This window comes from Narcine bancroftii, chromosome 3, assembly GCF_036971445.1.
Source record: "Narcine bancroftii isolate sNarBan1 chromosome 3, sNarBan1.hap1, whole genome shotgun sequence".
Taxonomy (NCBI): domain Eukaryota; kingdom Metazoa; phylum Chordata; class Chondrichthyes; order Torpediniformes; family Narcinidae; genus Narcine; species Narcine bancroftii.
This window is the reverse complement of record NC_091471.1, coordinates 239,520,836-239,536,972: the sequence shown is the minus strand read 5'-3', so window position 1 is coordinate 239,536,972 and position 16,137 is coordinate 239,520,836. Positions and strand designations below refer to the sequence as shown.

The 16,137-nt window shown below is 46.4% G+C and overlaps 1 protein-coding gene across 2 annotated transcripts in view; it reads left to right on the top strand.

Annotated features, from left to right (window-relative positions):
• camsap3 (calmodulin regulated spectrin-associated protein family, member 3) overlaps positions 1–16,137 on the top strand; it is a 138,787-nt gene that overhangs the window by 16,785 nt on the left and 105,865 nt on the right. For both annotated transcript variants that reach the window (XM_069927219.1, XM_069927218.1), the window contains exon 2: positions 10,775–11,034. In XM_069927219.1, coding sequence (XP_069783320.1) covers positions 10,775–11,034 — 260 coding nt within the window. The remainder of the gene's footprint in view (positions 1–10,774; positions 11,035–16,137) is intronic.

Below are 16,137 nucleotides of genomic sequence, written 5' to 3'. Positions count from 1 at the left end.
ATTGCCAAGTGGACCAGTTGGAGAGAGCATTCTGGTGGGGGAGACTGTTGCAAGGGAGTCCTGGCTTAGTAAATATGATAGATGACTGGCAACTTTAAAATCCAATGGGAGCGGAAATCCACAGAGAAGTGGAGGAGTCAATGTTTTCATCACTTGCCCATCCTCCTCCCTCCTTGCTTGGTTTGAGACGATGGCCAACACTGCCTGAGTCTCTGTTAGGATGCTCTGAAATTCTTATTTGCCTTGGCCGAACAGGTATTTGTAAAGGAAAATTCTAACAGTAAACAAATTTTCGATGGACAGTTATGTGGGTGAGAGGGATGTGGAATGGGTGCAGGTCAAAGTGGAAACACGAGAGTCCGCAGCACTTGTGATTGACACAGAAATGCTGGAGGAACTCGGTAGGTTTCGCATGTCCATCTTCAGTAAAGATACTTGCCCACAGTTGGTGTCTGAGCTCTTCCTGAATCGATGGTGCAAGACCGGCTGAGTTCCCCCACCATTTCTGTGTATTTATTAGAATAAGGGTTTGGCACAGACGAGAAGGGCTGAAGGGCCTATTTTTCTGTTCAAAATCAATGGTTTTCAAACTGCCCCCACCCCCCCCCCCCAAACTCACATTCCACCTTAAACAATCCTTATGCCATGTGTTCTGTGATTGGTAAGGGATTACTTAAGATGGGATGTGGGTGGGAAGGGAAAGTGGATAATTACTGCTCTAGGCCTAATTGTTACTAAAATATTTTGCCTGAGAAAAATAGTAATTGGTCCATTTCCTTTGGAGGAATGAAATTCTACACATAATGAGTCAATGAGGGACGATTAAGACAGTGGATTTCAAACTTCTTCCTTTCACTCGCATACCACCTTAAGCAATCCCTTCCTAATCACAGAGCACCTGTGGCATAGGGATTGTTTAAGGCAAATGTGAGTTGAGGGGGGCAGTTTGAAAACCACTGATGTAAATTAGAAGAGGCAATGATTCACGGAAATCTTAGTGAAAAAACGAGCAACTTTCAATAGTGAGTGAAGGGCAGGTTCGAGTCTGCTGGCTGCTGTTGGAAAGAAGCTGTTCTTGATCCTCAAGATGTGCTCAAGTGGTATGTGCAGGACCATGGAAACCCATGTGATCCAGATCTCATTTGCCTGCAATGTTTTTTGGCTTCAAATTCCAGAGATTCGTGTTAAGATCCCACCCCCCCAACCTTCCGTAATCCTTATCTTGTTCAAATATAACAATTTTGACTTGTTTGTCACCTTTAGGGTCACCTTGATCCCTGTATTGACCTCAGAAACTCAGCTCCCAGTTAGGATCTCAAATCTCAATTGTTAATATAAAGGGGAGGAGTAAAAAATGCGGTGGAGGGCGGTGAGGGATCAGTGAATTTTTGTGTGAAAGAGCGTGATAGAAAAGTGAAAACGTCCTGCAGCAATATCTCTCGCAGGAAGGGGTAGCACTTCGACGTATTCAGTGGGCTGCTCAGATCTGTACTTGAGACTGGGGTTTGGTTTGTTGTTGTCCCTTGTTGGAGGGCTTCTGGGGCCATCCGGAGTAGGGAGAGAGTCCAAGCAGGGCCAACGGGCTTGACTGGAGTAGGCAGGTTGGCCAAAGGGCCTATTTCTGTGCTGGAGAACAGATAACTGATGGCTTGGCTGAGGGGATGACTAGGGTGGGCCGGATGTCTGGTTTTAGGCCGGACAGTCTGGCTTTGATCCCTCACCTCAAGCCAGATGTTAATTTGTCCTTCATTTGGGGGTTTAGGCGGCAGAAGGGGCACTTATCTTGTTTATTGAGTTTTATAGAACAAGGTCACCAAATATGAAGAATACATATTTGGTAATATTTCCAAAAATAAAATAGCGATATACCCTTCCCTGTACAATGTTGTCAGAATGACAAACCAGAAAAGAAAAAAAACAGAACGAAAAGAACTCTAACCCACTCCCTCTAATCTGTGGAATGTGTTGCCACAGGCAGTTGTGGAGGCCGGTCGTATTTAAGGCAGAGATTAATAGTTTCTTGATTAGCTAGGGCATTAAAGGTTACGGGGAGAAGGCTGGGCAGTGGGGAAATGGATCAGCTCATGATTAAATGGCGGGACAGACTCAATGGGCTGAATGGCCATTATGCCATTATGGTCTATGCCTTACAGTCTACTTAAATCTATACTTTCTGACCTCTCAGCTGTGGGTAGTGTAGGACCTTGTTTATACTCTGCATCCTCTCAACTCAGTCTGTCTCTCCTTGGCCTCCTTTGTTCCAAAGAGACCAACCCAGCCCACCCACTTCTCCAGGCCTGATAGCAGCCCTGCAATGTTTCCTCCACCACCTCTAGATTGGCCATTCTCAATGGGGGACCTAACCCCCCCCCCCCCAACCCCCACCGGGACCCACAGCACGTTTAAGCAAACGCCTTGTTTTCTGCACAATTTTTTTGATGTGGTCGGTAGGAGAGAAGGACTGAAGAAACCGAAACCTGACTGCTTCACAGGGAAGGGGGGTGGGGGGGTGGGGGGGGGGGCCATAAACTTTGAGCAACATCCTTGAGGGCCATAGCTGAAAAAAGGCTGAGATTGACTGCTCCAGGCCGACCTAACCTCGAGCAATCGGAGACTCTGCAAAATCCATCTCAGTGGTTAATAAGTTGGTCGAGGCACTGGTGACCTCTGAGATCAGGAAAGAGGTATCGGGGGTCACAAGCCTTGCACCACCATGTTCAGGAGAAGCCTGCTCCCCCTCCACCAGGCAGACTCCTCAACAATGATTCATTTCCACCCTCTGTGACCGCTTGCAAAGCAAAAGTGATGCTGAAATCCCTCGGAACAATTTTGATCCAGTGAGGGGGTTCTGTGGCTGAAGACCCACGCGTGCGGCGGGTTGCTGGCGACTCGAAGTGAGGAACTCGCTGGGATTGTGGGCTGTTGGAGGCCGCTGTCGGGTGAGTTGCTCCGGGCTGCGGACCGCTGGAGACAGGCTCAAAACTGGCTAGAGGGGTACCAGGTATTGGAACCGGGATCCAAGGAGGTGCTGAGGGCGCTGAAGGGATCCTGATTGCGTTGGAGGTTTGGATCTGGAGCTCGGTCGCCAATGGTTTGGACTGTGTGTGGCTGAGGGGGCTGTGGGACCCGGACCGTTGGACACTCGGTGACTCTGGGGGGGGACTCTCTTTTGCGTCTCTTTCTCTGACTATAAGAGGCGCTTCAGGTAACAAACTCAATCACAGACTCATTTAAGGACTCTGACTTGTGCACTTTATTGATTTTCTCTGTATTGCGCAGTCAGTTTGTTTACATTCGTTATTTGTTTACAGTTCTTTATTTACATGTTTATGTTGTGTACAGTTTTTTTGCACTACCATTTAGTAATAATTCTGCCTGGCCTGCAGGAAAAAGGAATCTCACAAGAAATCTGAGAAATAAATGAGCCACAAGATTCCGTGCGCATTGCAGACATTAATGAAGGACTCGGGCCCGAAATGTCGGTTACCCTTTACTTTCTGAGAATGGCGTGTGACCTGCTGAGTTTCTTCAGCATGTTTGTGTTCTGTGTGTGATAGAAGAAAGGTTTTGTTTACTGACAAATGGGGGATATACAATCCTTAAGGACCCCCACCATCCAGGCCAGGCTCTCTTCTCTCTGCTACCATCGGGGGATAAAGCTACAGGAGCCTGAAGATGGCATAGGGACGGCTTATTCTAACTTATATTTATGTAAATATGCTCCGTGGTCCTGGAGAAACAGTGTCTCGTCTTTACCGTGTGAGCATGGGATGAACGATAAATAAAGGTGACTTGACTTGGTTTATATGAATGTTTGCCCTGCGATGCAGCCGCAAATCATCGAATTTTGTGACTTGTTCATGACAAAGTCTAATTCTGATTTTAATGCTGTGGCCAGTGCTTCAGTCTGGTGACGGAGTGCCTGAAACATCGGGAACTCCTGCCCTCTCAAGCTGCATGCTGTCTGTCCCTCCATGGATTCAGTTTCCCTGACACCCTTCCCTGGATCATGCGGGCTGAGGTTTTGCTTTGGCCTCAATCTCTGCACATTTGAGTGCCAAACAACTCTGTGACTGGGCTGTATTATCCAGGAACAAGTGAGTTGAAAGGGAGGTGTGTGACCAGAAAGGCATGTCAATATTTAAATACAGTAGCTGTATATGGACAGGGATCCAAATGAATACCCTTCAGGGAATTGACCTAAATCTCTCTGGTTTCCACATTGTTCAAAAGGGGCATTGTTCAAAAAGAGTGTGCCATTCACTAAAATCCCCACCCTGGGCAGTCAACCTTGTACAGCTTTGAAAACAAAGCAGTGTTGACTTTAACGTCACTGTCTACAGACTCCTTACAACAAACTCAATCAGGGACTTCGTTAATTAAAAAAAATTAGGCATTCTGCACGGTAACAGGCCCTTTCGGTCCAAGAGCCCATGCCACCCGATTACATCCCTGGTATGTTTTGAAGAGTGGGAGGAAATTGTCATGGGGAGAATATACAAACTCCTTACAGACAGTGCGGGATACGAACCCCTGACGCTGTAACAGTGTTGCATTAACTGTGCCACTAGTTAATGTCTAAATTTAAGATTTGATATAAATTTAATTTTTAAAAAAAGTGTATCTTTAGACAGCATTGTAAAACACACTTCTGGCCCATGAGCCTGTGCCGCTCAATTACCTACAACCCCGGTACGTTTTGGAAACCTGAATCCCCCCCCAGAGAAAAACCCACGCAGACATGGGGAGAATGTACAAACTCCTTACAGACAACATGGGATTTGAACCCTGAACACTGGCGCTGTAACCGCATGGCACAAACTGTACCACCCTTGTTCATAAAGTTGTAGTGTACATTTTCCCTGCTCTGTTTGAATGCCCTTCTCATCTTGTCCTCCTGTCTTAAAGGATTCCTTGCACACACCCTGTTTAACATAGCACCATTAAGTTTGTATTGGCAGCATCTTATGTTTGCAGGTTTGTATACAATGCAGGTGCTTTGTCTGTAGGATGGTGACCTCACTGAAGGGATGTGAGTTTATTGTCATATGCAAGAGTACAACATTCAGATGCACTGAAATTCATCCTGCATTTAAACAGGAATGTAACGAGCACCAACAACTGTAGTGTAACCACAGTGAGTCACAAACTAGGATTATAACAGGATTGATAAATTTCACAGTGGCGGTTGATGCAAAAGAAAAACATCAATTGTGCAGACAGATTTGGAGTAACATTGGGGTTAGGGTGGTATTGGAGGGGTGTTCAAGAGCCTGCCAGCTGTTTGGGGGGTGGGGCGGAAACTGTGTTTGAACCTGGAGGTGCAGGTCTTCAGGCTTCTGCACCTTATGCCTGAAGGTAGCCGTAAGAAGAGGTCATGACCAGGGTGATGAGGGTGTCTTTATGATCTTGGCCGCCTTCTGACTGGCATAGATGTCTTGGCTATTGGCCAAAATCACACCCCCTACCCTCCACAGAATAAATATGGGGCAACAGATTCTGAAACGTTCACAGAGCCTCGGGTGGAAGGGCACTTCTCCACCTCCTGAAAGGCGAGGCCTGAAACAGTCTTGTGGATGGTGCGTGACCTGCTGAGTTTCTCCAGCACATTTTGTGCATTGGGACACTTTGCGATCCAGACCTCAGCCCTCTGAGTCAGACTTTAGAAGGCTGAAGAGTGGGAGATTGTGCACGCACCATGCAATGGAAGGAGAAGATGTCTGAGGGAATGCCTTTGCAGACCTGGCTAAATTATTTATTTGAAAAATACCACCCAATTCTCTTGATATCCCAGAAGTGTATAAATTCTGTTAATTTCCTGTGCAGTCCCGGTTCTTGGCAGCTGCAGCCTCTCTGAACATCGCTCGGGACGGTGACGATGCTTGGATGCAAACCTCAGAATGATTGAATAGAACTGTAGTTGCCTCTTTATATTTTGCCTTTGGAGAGAAAAGTATGAGAAGTTGACCACTTTGGTTACTATATATACCTGTGTAATAATCATCCTGTATAATAGTCGACCCCCACTTTCTTTGGCCCAAAAATCACCCGTTTAAAAGTCAACCCCCCCCTAATTTTTGGCCCCCAACTGCCTGTCCATCCTAGCTCCAAAGCCCTGAATGTGGACTTAACTTACCACCCGGTCCCGGCCATCCTTGAAGGTACTTACCTTGGTCAAAGGTAGTATTGCCCCACACCCCAAAATTTGACCCGGAAAATTGGTTCAAAAGTTGACTATTACTTGAGCATATACAGTATTCAAGGCACATTTTCAAAACAATGCTGGCTGTGGCTAATTTTCGAGACAGTTCCCATCCTCCCCTGGACTCTCCCTTGTATTTAAATGTGGGTTGATACAGGATTACCCTTGATGTTCATTTATGTTTTGTTGCTGGCGAGACCATCAGTTATTCAACCGTGACCTTGAACAGGTGCAGTCCTGGTGGGAGCCAGCAACCTTTTTCCACGGGCATCTCAGTTAATTGGCCGTGCAGTGTCCCAGGATGGGAAGCCCTTTGTGCTGTTTCTACTGAACATAATCATCCCTGGGAATTGGAGAGTCAACCTTTGAATGGAAAGGATGGAAGTTCTCCTTTTTCCACTGGCTTAATCAACACGCTGGTGTCAGCTGACACTGGGGATATGAGTAGGGGTCGAGGCTGTCAATCCCCGGCGTGCTGATTGTTTTCATTTTCCACTGGACCCTTAACCGGTTAATTCCTGGGACAAGGTGCCAGTGGAAAAGGGGATTAACCCAGCAGTGGTTGGACAATAAACAGAAATCCTGGCCTTTTCCTTTACTGGCCTGCTCCACCCAGCCAATTACTAACGGCTGTAGTCACTTAACGACTGTTATTAGGCCAGTATCACCAAACAACAATTTTTTTTCAAAAGGTTTGCTTCCTGAAAAAAAATTGGGGATTATAATTGACAACTTCATGCTGAATACAAAGATAATTTCAGATTTGTTGTATCACGTAGGAAGTTGGAGAAACATTAAATTAACTTTGATTGAATTTACCATGTTTAATCGCATCATGATGCTGACACGTTGCGTTAGTTCAACTGACCAAAGAATGTTTTGCCGCTGATTTTCGTTTGTACTCGGCATCTGATGCCTCTTGTGTCAGGGTCCAACAATAGTCGGCCATCATTGATGGATTCCAGACGCCCTGATCCTGTTTTTCCATGGTCACAATGTCCCGGTGAAACCTTTCACCATGTTCGTCACTGACAGTACCAAGATCAGCAGGGACGATGTCCAAGTGCAAATGCAGAAAATGGATTTTCAACGACATGTTGTACTTCATGGTTTTGTCTGCTTGAAGTAGACACAAAATATGACAGGAAATCACAAAAATAGGTTATATCTTTAAAAAAAAAAGTACATGCTAGGAATTTTGTGATCAGCAGCCCAAAATCCATAAAATGCACCCCAAAGTGTGCAGGAAGCAAAGTTTTTGTTGTCCAGTGTAATCGGGAGGTGGAGAATTTGAATCCTGTCGAGGCACTATGGGATTTGAATTCAAAAATCAACGCTTTTGTTTAGTTACCTGATCTGATCAGTGACAAGGTTTTCAGATTTAAGGAGGGCAAATTCAGAGGGAGTTGAAACCAATTCTTGCGGCCTTAAAATTAAGGTGATCCCTGGACTCTCCTGTATTGTGGGGTTTGAGCCTTTCGTTAATGTAAAGGCTGGTTTCTGGAAGCAGATTAACTAGTGGGGAGGAAGTGGTCGGGTTATCCTCCTTGCCTCCCTTTCAGAATGCAATACTGCCATTGGTGTTGGAAACAAGATTGGCCTCATCTAGTGGAAAGATGATGTCTACCAACTGCCGAAGTGTGACTGGTTCACATTTTGTCATCTAGTTTACACTCTGTTTCCTCATTAACCAGATAAACTCCCCTGTAGCAAGGACACGGTGCTGAGATCAGCCAGCAGTCAGGTGGAGATTGATTAGTTAACACCCTTGGTTGTTTGTTGCAAAATCATGTGGGTGTAGTTTTTGGATGAGCATATGTTAATGTGTTGCAGGTGCCCTGGTGAGGACTCCTTGCAAAAGGGCAATAATGTTTACTGGAGAGAAACATGATGAATTCCTCACCTTGAATGATTTCAGAATTAGAATTTATTGTCGTGAACAAGTCACGAAATTTGTTTGTTTTGCAGTGGCTTCACAGTGCAAGCGTTGCTATAAATAAACAGTGGAAAAAAATAGGAGAAAGTGAGGCAGGGTCTGGGGTTCTTTGATTATTCAGGAATCTGATGGCAGAGGGGAAGAAGCTGTCCTTGTGCCACTGGGTGCTCATCTTCAGGCTCCTGTACTTCCTTCCTGATGGTAGCAGAGTGAAAGAGGTGGCCTGGGTGGGGGTCCTTGAAGATGGAGGCAGCTTCCTCAAGTCACCGTCTCTTGTAGACGTCCTCGATGGAGTGAAGTCTGGTGCCCGTGATGTCACAGGATGAACAATTGTCTGGACTTATTTTTCCCTGTCCAGTGCATTGGCATCTCCATACCAGACAATGATGCAACCAGTCAGAATGCTCTCCGCAGTACACAGGTCGAAGTTATCGAGAGTCTTTGGTGACATGCCAAATCTCCTCAGACTCCTCACAAAGTATCGCTGCTGGTGAACCTACTTCATGATGACATTGATTTCCTCTCCTTGTTGGATGGGGGGTGGGGGAGCAAACAAATATCTTGGTTCCCTTGCAAACAGTGGGAAACTGGAGGATCATTGGGTTGGGTCCCAACTCTAAACATTGACTGACATTTCTGTCCATGGATGAAACCTGACCTGTTGAGGCCTTCTAGCTTCTCATTGTCTGTCTCTGCGGTGTTTATCTACGTTTCATTTGGGGTAAACTAAAAGAGGACTTATTTTCCCTTTTAGCAGTGTGGTTGGTAATTAGGGGACATGTATGTTCATTGGTCAAAATTTTATTTGACTGAAGAAATGACAGTGTAGGGGTGTTTGGAACTGAGAAGGTTGTAGAGGCAGGAAACCCTCATCACATTTGTGGAGTTGGGCAAGTTTTTTTTGGATAGCATGGTATAGAGCTGAATGCAAAGGCATGGGATAATTGTTCTACTAAACGGACGGCATAAGAATGGCTGGTCTGGAGCCATGGAACCGGGACATCTGCCTGCAGGCCCATGAGCCCTATTACAGGCGATTCAACTAGCAAACCTGCAGATGTTGGGGTGCAGAGCACGTATGTGCTGGAGAAAGTCAGCAGGTCACAACGCAAGTAATGGATAACGTGTCAACGTTGGACACTGGCTATGACGCAGAAATGGAAAATGGGAGTTGAGACGAAGATGACCTGATAGAACTGAATGTTATGAAGGCTGAATGGCCTTAACTTTTGTTGTCCAGGAAGGTAGTGCCTGCGGCTGTTTCAACATGAGAACTTCGCCTTTTGTTTTGCATATTTAAATATTTGGGGGGAGGGGGAACCATTGTTTTTAGTCCCTGCTACCATCTGTGTGGCCACAATCTCCATCTTTCTCTGTCAGTGGCCAAGCCCAAGCTTGGCTGTTTGGACCACTGCACTCAACGAGCTTTTGGAGTCCGGCTCACCTCCGGTTCTGCCGCATATTCTACTAATCCCCAGATTCAGCCGGAGCTGAGTGCAGATTCCAATCCCAATTCCAGGTTGGCACTGCAGTGGCTCTGAGGGAGGGTGAAATCTTGGCATCTTTCAGCACAGATATAGGCCCTTTGGTCCATCACCATGGTGGCATCAACTACATAGCTATCCCAATCCCTTTGTCCATCACTTGGTCTGTGCTTTCTCTCCATTGGAAAGAATTTGAGGAAAATTTGTTATAGAAGGACGATGGGACATCTCAGACACTTTGAATGCTGAAAGGCCTGGATAGAGTAGATGTGGCAAGTTTCCCATGGTAGGGAGTCAAGAGGGTACAACTTCAGGATAAAAGGGTGTCAATTTAAAACAGAGATGTTGAAAAATTTCTTTAGAGGGTCATGAGTCTGTGGAACTTGTTGCCACGGGCGGCTGTGGAAGTGAGGTTGTTGGGTGTATTAGATTGACAGGTATTTGATTAGTCAGGGCATCTAGGGTTACGGGGAGAAAGCCAGGCAGTGGCGCTCAGTGGGAGGATGGATCAGCTCATGATTAGAATGGTGGAATGCTCGATGAGCCTCCTTCTGCTCCTATATCTTGTGAATTCAAGGGTCTAGATGAGTGAATGTTGTGAGAATACATGGCCTCGACCTCCCAAACGTGCTGTGTTCCAGATTCCCGTCACCCTCTGAGTGAGGGGAAAAGATCGCCTTTCAATTTCCAGCCCATTCCCTAAGCCTGCACCTTCCACCTTTAGAGACTTTTGCTGTGGGGAAAAGTTTTCCATGATCTACCTAGTCCCGGTCCTTCCATTGCTTTTGTAAATTCACTCCCTGGATAGATGGAAAAGCACCCTGGGGATTGGTCAAGATCCCACCACCAAACTGATGAGTTGTTCATGAGCACGCTGCTGCTGTGCTCGATCTGGCTAAGTACCTGATTGGGTGCCAAGTATTGTGTGATTCCCTTGATGCTGTAAGTTCCTGATTAGCCAGGGCATCAAAGGTTACGGCAGTGGGGCTGAGTGGGGAAATGGATCAGCTCATGATTGAGTAGCAGGACAGACTCGATGGGCTGAATGGCCTATTTCTGCTCCAATGAATTATGGTCTCATATCTTGACAGATGTGACAATCAAACTATGGGAGACAGCAGCACTCATGTGTCTTTGTCTTGTTCTTCACAGAGAATGTGCCAGAGGAGCTGAGGGAGCCATTTTACACAGACCAATATGACCAGGAGCACATCAAGCCTCCGGTCATCCGCCTTCTGCTTTCCTCAGACATTTACTGCCGTGTCTGCGGCCAGACGCTGCCGCGTGATGAACTCAGGCCACTGCAGGACAACGCCGCTGTCCTTCAGGCCCTGCTGCAGAAAGGACTCCAGGTGATGGACCAAGAGGTGGTGGTGACAGAGGCTGATCTCCGCAAGAAGCCCATCAAAATGGTAGGTGTTGGAGGGGAGTCGCCATTTGGGGCGGAGATTTGGGCGCATGTGCCTTGGCGTGATCTGTAATCTGCCCTGTAGCTGCTCTGAGGTCCATCAACCAATCCCTGCTCCACTGAATAAATGAACAGACTGCACATGGAATATTGTGCTCAGTTCTGGTCACCTCATTAGAGGAAGGATGTGTAGAGAGGGGGGAGATGAGATTGACAAGGACGCTTTATGAGGATAGGTTAACAAACTTGGTGTTTTCTCACTGGTACACCTCAGGGCTGTGAGCTCAGGCCGCTCCTGTTCACGCTACTGACCCACAACGTCATCGCCAGATCCAGCTCCAACAGAGTTATCGGGTTTGTAGACGACACGGCAGTCATCGGCTTCACCAGCAACAGCAATGAGTCACCCTACAGGGAAGAGGTAGAAAATCTCGTGGTAGAATATGAGAGAAACAACCTGAGTTTCAGCGTGGACAAGACGAAGGAGATGAACATGGATCTCAGGATGTGGAGTTCTCTAAACTAGTGACCTATCGTGGACACACATCTCCTCACTTGTCAGGAAGCTGCAACAACTTCCTGAGAAAACTGAAGCGGGCAAGGCTGCCAGCCATCATCATGTCAGCCTTCTGCAGGAGCTCTATCGAGAGTGTCCTGGCTGTTTGCATCACAGTTTTGCAGCAGAGAAATGGATCAGAGGTCAATCCACATGACCGTAAGAGAAGCAGAGAGGATCCCTGGGGTCCATCTTCCCTCCTTTGATGTAATCTACTGTTGTCTGAAGAGGGTGTGCAAAATCATTGAGGACCCCTTCCACTCCACACATAACATCTACCAGCTGCTCTTGTCGGGTAAGAGATACAGGAGGATCAGAGCCAGTACCACCAGGGTGGGGAACAGCTTCTCCCCACGGGCAGTGAGAATGCTGAACGACCAAAGGAACTGCTCACACTGACCCTCCGAAACTCTCATTCACGGAACAATATTTATTTGTACATATGAATCCTGCATATATAATGTTTGTCTGTGTGTGTTATGTCTCGAATGGTGTCTGTGTGTTTTGCACCGAGGGCCGGAGAACACTGTTTCATTGGGTTGTACTTGTACAATCAGATGACAATAAACTTGACGAAGCAATGGAGGGTGAGGGGGCAACCTGACCGGGGGGGGGGGGTGGGGGGGGTGACATGGGAGGGGAGGGATGGGGCAGGGGTGAATGGAGAGGAGGGGGGTGATGGGAGAGGAGGGGGTAAGTGGGAGGGATGCGTCCCTGGCTGTCTGGGTAAAATATCTCCCTCAGCTTCTCTGACCATATCTATGGCTCGTCCTCCTCACTGCCCTAGCTTTGTGTTTGATAACACTTCTGGTGTGATAGAGTACTGGCTGAGTTTTATTCCACCCTGGGGAGTGACTGCTAGCTTCCAGCTGTTTGGGGTGGGGGGGGTGGGGGGAAGGGCTGTTAAGTTTAAATCACATTGCATAATATTGTTTGAGAGGAGGTAGTTGTCAATCCCTTGCAATCACGTTGTAAATTCATTTGGTCATATATCTATAAATCCATTTCCCTTGCTCTACGTGACTTTTTAATGTGGCCTATTTCTTGCTTTCTTTCCCTGAAGGGTTAAAGGTTATGTGGCAATGTGAATGGCAGCTGTTTATTGGCTGTCTGGTGTCAGGTGGCTGATGGGATTCTGTCTGAGTAACTATTGTCTAGGGTGATAAGGAGCTTTTACTTTGTGTTAACAAATGATTTCTGCCTTGGGAGGACACTCTCTGTGCTCCCTTTCTGTTAGGTGACGTGCAGCCCTGTGTAGGCCAAGTCACGCTACGCAAGGCCAATATTGTGACTATGGGGCTTTGTAAGCTGAAACGTTGCCCTCGAGAAACTACTGGAAACATCTTCTCCATGTCCACTCTCTCCAGCCCTTAATTCGGTATTAAATTTAGGCATCTAACAGGGTAACAGGCCCTTTTGGCCCACGAGCCCCTGCTGCCCATTTGCACCCAATTAACCTACACCCCTGGTACATTTTTGAACGGTGGAAGGAAACGAGAGCCCCCCGATTAAAAATGCACAAAGGGAGAATGTACAAACTCTTTACGGACAGCGCTGGATTTGAACCTGGATCACTGGCGCTGTAACAGCTACATTAAGCGTGCTGCCCTGTACTGACCTGGGAGTGATTGGAGTCATGAATGCTCTCCGTAACACAATGAGAGCATACTAACTTTGTCCCAATCAAACTTCCCACTGAGGCCGTTTAGGAAATTTTTAAGGGACATATTTAGAATATGATTGGTTAATTTATGAAGAAATCCATTAAAACTTTGACTAACCTTTTGTTGTATGGTAGTGTGGCTCGATTATTAATTTTTCTCTCTTCTGATCTTTGGTAACCCCTACTACATCTTTCTAGTTCCACTTTCCATTTCTCCTCAAACTACTCCACAGTCAGTGTAGCGGTCAGCACAACGCTGTAACACCGCGAGCAGACCTGACTCGAACCATTGACTGTCAAGGGATAGTGCCCGACTTGCCGAGTCTCTATAGCCGCTCACCTTAAAGCATAAACCAATCAGGCCACTCAGCCCATCAAGTCTCCTCCACCATTTGAATCATGGCTGAAATATTAGTGCTTTTTCTTTGAAGAGAATATTACCAAGGGATTTGTAGACGAAATCAGAGAAATTTCCGGTTCAGCGTGTTACAGGATTTGTTTTTGTTTTGGAATATATTTTAATGTAGACATACAGCACGGTACGAGGCCCTTCCAAATCCCTTCAAATGGTCAGAGGAACCCCACACAGACACAGGGAGAATGTACAAACCCCTTTCAGACTGCGCCGGATTTGAACCCGGTTCGCTCGGGCTGTAATAACGTCGCGCTAACTGTGCTGCCCTTTACATTGCATTGGCTGACATACAAGGCTGTTGGTGGCGCTGTTTCCTGCCCTAGGAACCTGTTGGAGGATGTACGAGACCCCATGTCAATTATCACTCTCGTGAAAGGTCAGGTAATTGTTCCATATAGAGAGGGCAGGATCTCACTGGTTCCCTTTCACATGATTGATTCTATGCATTAACGAGGTTAGACTGGCCAGACCCAAATAAATACAAAAGGGAAAACACCAAGGTCCAATTTCAATTATCCATGAAATCCTTGGTTTGAGAGATTTCAGATTTATCGTCAAGGTGCATACATCCAATCCTGAGATTCTTTTTCCTGCAGACCAGGCAGAATCACCACTTATTGGTACAGGTGTACACCACTTATTGGTACAGGTGTACCCCGCTTAACAAATGTAGAGCATTCCTGAGAAACAGTTCGTAAACTGAAAATTCATAAAGCAAAGACCCATTGGAGGTAATTTTCATAAAAGTGAAATCCCACTATAAACCCATTATAGTTTCTTCGTAAAAACAAACACATTTATTTGTATTAGTGAATTTTATTAATTTGAACATTCGTAAACTGGGGTTTACCTGAATTGTAAAAGAACTGCTCAAGAAGAGAGAGAGAGAGAGAGAGAGAGATATATATAAATAACAGAACATGTAAACAAATAAATAATATAAACAAACTGTCCAATACCGAAAGAAAAAAAAACAATAAGGTGCACAAATGAGAGCCCTTAATTGAGTCCCTGATTGAGTTTGTTGTTGAGGAGTCTGATGGTGGAGGGGGAGCAGCTGTTCCTGAACTTGGTGGTGCAAGTCTTGTGGCCTCGATACCTCTTTTCTGATGGCAGCAGCGAGAACAGAGCACGCGCTGGATGATGTGGATCCTTGATGATTGCTGCTGCTCTTCGACGGCAGAGTTCCCCGTAGATGTTCTTGATGGTGGGAAGTGTTTTGCCTGTGATGCCCTGGGCTTTGTCCACTACCTTTTGCAGGGCTTTACGCTCAGGGGTATTGGTGTCCCCATACCAGACCGTGATGCAGCTGGTCAGCACACTTTCCACCACACCTCTATAGCAGTTTTCCAGGGTTTACGATGTCATACCAGGCATTGCTGGAAATGTTTCACTGGGCAACGTTTTTACTCAGAAGACTGGGTGATTGGTAGAGGAAGAAGTAAAACATGGAAGTCCGCAGACATCATGGTAGTAGTAAAACACGACGATGGAGAAACTCAGCAGGTCAAACTGCGTTCTTTATGTAGCAAAGATAAAGATAGTAACCGACGTTTCGGACTTGAGCCCTTCAACAAGGTATGAAAAATGTAGGCAGGCGTTCAAACAAAATGGTGGGGGGAAAGGGGCAGGGATGGAGCATGGTCCCAAAGGCAGGAGGTAATGAGTTGACAAGGGAGGGAGGGCACACGAGTAAACGTGGAGTAGGGGAGGGGAAGGGGGTGGAGAGCAGGAGGACAGAAGGAAAGGGAAGAGAGGGTGATTGGCAGTTTGGTTAATGCCTTCCAAGGTTTGGTTAATCTCTTCCAAGGTGAAAAGGATGGCATACTCTCTCTTCCTAATGAAAAGATGGCATTGGAAGTCCAAGATGTGTATCTGAAAGCATGTTTGTGGATAGGCAGCCCATTCTACAGACCGTTCACATCACCTGATGAATGCTTTGGAAAAGCAATAGAACATTGAATCATCTCCCAATTATGTAATGTCGGGTGGGGTTGTTGTTAAACAGGTTCTCCCATCAGTGAATGTATTTAGTAAATTAAAGAGGCTGAACCTGTGTTCAACTTCTCGGGAGTGTGTGGTGATGAGTCAGTCAGTGCGACAAGTTCCTGGAGGTGAAAGGTCGTCTGAGACGCAGTGATCACTTGAATCACTTGTGTTTATCCCACTGACTGCATGCGCAGAGGGTCTGTGCACCAGCATGGGGGCAGTGCCATTTGGGCTAGCAGCAGTTTTGCTTTGATATCCAGTCCACATCCTCCGACCAATGTCATTGAGAAAGAGTTTGCCTGATGGTGTTGCTGCTTGTGGGATCTTCCTGTGCATCCCTTGACAATTTTATGAATTCCAGTCAACGTGTTTGAGTTTTAAGGACGGCCTTCAGCCTAACGGTATGAAATGTACCTTTCCCTAATTTTGGTTGATCTCCACCTCTGTCTGGTTCCACTGTCGACACATCTTAGGGGGTAGCATT